The 1,541-nt window shown below is 60.9% G+C and overlaps 1 protein-coding gene across 1 annotated transcript in view; it reads left to right on the forward strand.

Annotated features, from left to right (window-relative positions):
- ASMT (acetylserotonin O-methyltransferase) overlaps positions 1-1,541 on the forward strand; it is a 24,812-nt gene that overhangs the window by 21,675 nt on the left and 1,596 nt on the right. Inside the window, exon 8 of the mRNA XM_007958891.1 lies at positions 402-542. Within this exon, the coding sequence (XP_007957082.1) occupies positions 402-542 (141 nt within the window). The remainder of the gene's footprint in view (positions 1-401; positions 543-1,541) is intronic.

Genomic DNA, 1,541 nt, shown 5'->3' on the forward strand with positions numbered 1-1,541 from the left:
AACCAGAAGGCTGGCGGTTCAAACCCACCAGCCACTCCTCGGAAGGAAGGTTGGGCAATCTACTTCTGGAGTGATACCGCCTCAGAAACCCAAGGAGGGGTCGCTAGGAGTCGGGTCCGACTTGATGGCACATAACAACAAAACAGCACCAGCAGCGGTGTCTTGCCTGAACGGCCTGTGATGGGCCGAGAACCCCGTGGACCCCGTTCTGCTCTGACATGGAATCGCCACGGTCGGGGTTGACCCGAGGCCGTCGGTTTTCAATGATGCTGCGCCCGTAGACGGCGCCGTGGTGGCGGGGGCAGGGAGGACCCGGCCCAGCCCGGAGCCCCCAGGCCCAGTCAGTGGTCAGGGGCACCCACACGCCCCGCTCTGCCCTCACCCCCTCTTTGCCCATCCAGGTGGCTCTGGGGCGCTGGCCAGGGAATGTGCCGCCCTGTACCCCGAGTGCAGGGTCGTGGTGTTCGACACGCCGGACGTGGTGTGCGCCGCGAGGAGCCACTTCTCGTTTCCGGGGGCGCAGCAGGTCAGCTTCCAGGAAGGTAGGCTGTGTGCACAGGGAAAGATGGCAACGTTGGCGGGCCGGCTTGTGCCGCTGGGCGCCTGGCGTGGCTTCCTCCCGCCCCAGGGGATGCCCCTCGGCTCTCGGCTCCGTGTGCTGTTCGTGGGGCGCCCGGCTGCTGCGGGCAGGGCGCCCCGAGAGGCTGGTGCTCGCCCTCACCCAGACGGGCCGTGGAAGAAAGTCCTGGCCGCCCTTCTGTTTCTTTCCGAATGTTTCCTTGCGGTGGAGGCAGAAGCGAGTCCGTGTCCCGTTCGCCATTTCCTGCCTGTTTTCTTTCATGGCATTGGTTTCGGTCATCTCCACGCGACAGCACTCTCCCCGCTGCCCCTGGGCCCCGGGGCCTGGGCAGCACTGGGCGTGGAGTGGACGGTCGCTCGCTGCACATTGACCAGGTCCATGGGTGTCTTAGCTGGGGTCCACCGCAGACACAGGGACAGGGGCGATCTGTCTGTCTGTGTTCCTGTCCACCATCCAACTGTCTGTCCACCGGTTGTCTGCCCATCTTCTGCCTCACCTGTGCATCACCTGGCCGTCCGTCCATCCAGTTACCCAGCAGCCCCATCACGTGTCTCTCATCTACCCATCTTCCATCTGTCCATCCATCCGTCCATCTAATTATCATCTATCTGCCTGCTGACCATCTGTCCATCTGCCATTTCTCCATCCATCCATCCAGTGATTTATCATCTGTCTGTTTATCATCTATCCGTCTGTCTCACCCATCCGTCTGTCCATCCATCTGTCTGTCCATCCGGCTAGTGACCTATCATATATCTGTCTACCTATTTATCATCTATCTTCTGTCACACCTATCCATCCACCCTTCCTTCCATCCATCCATCCATCCTTCTATCCATCCACCCATCCATCCACCCACCCATCCACCCACCCATCCATCCACTCATCCATCCATCCACCCACCCATCCATCTACCCACCCATCCATCCATCCACCCACCCATCCATCCATCCACCCATCC

The sequence above is a fragment of the Orycteropus afer genome, unplaced genomic scaffold, assembly GCF_000298275.1.
Source record: "Orycteropus afer afer isolate SDZICR_OR568_19922 unplaced genomic scaffold, OryAfe1.0 scaffold01193, whole genome shotgun sequence".
Taxonomy (NCBI): Eukaryota; Metazoa; Chordata; class Mammalia; order Tubulidentata; family Orycteropodidae; genus Orycteropus; species Orycteropus afer.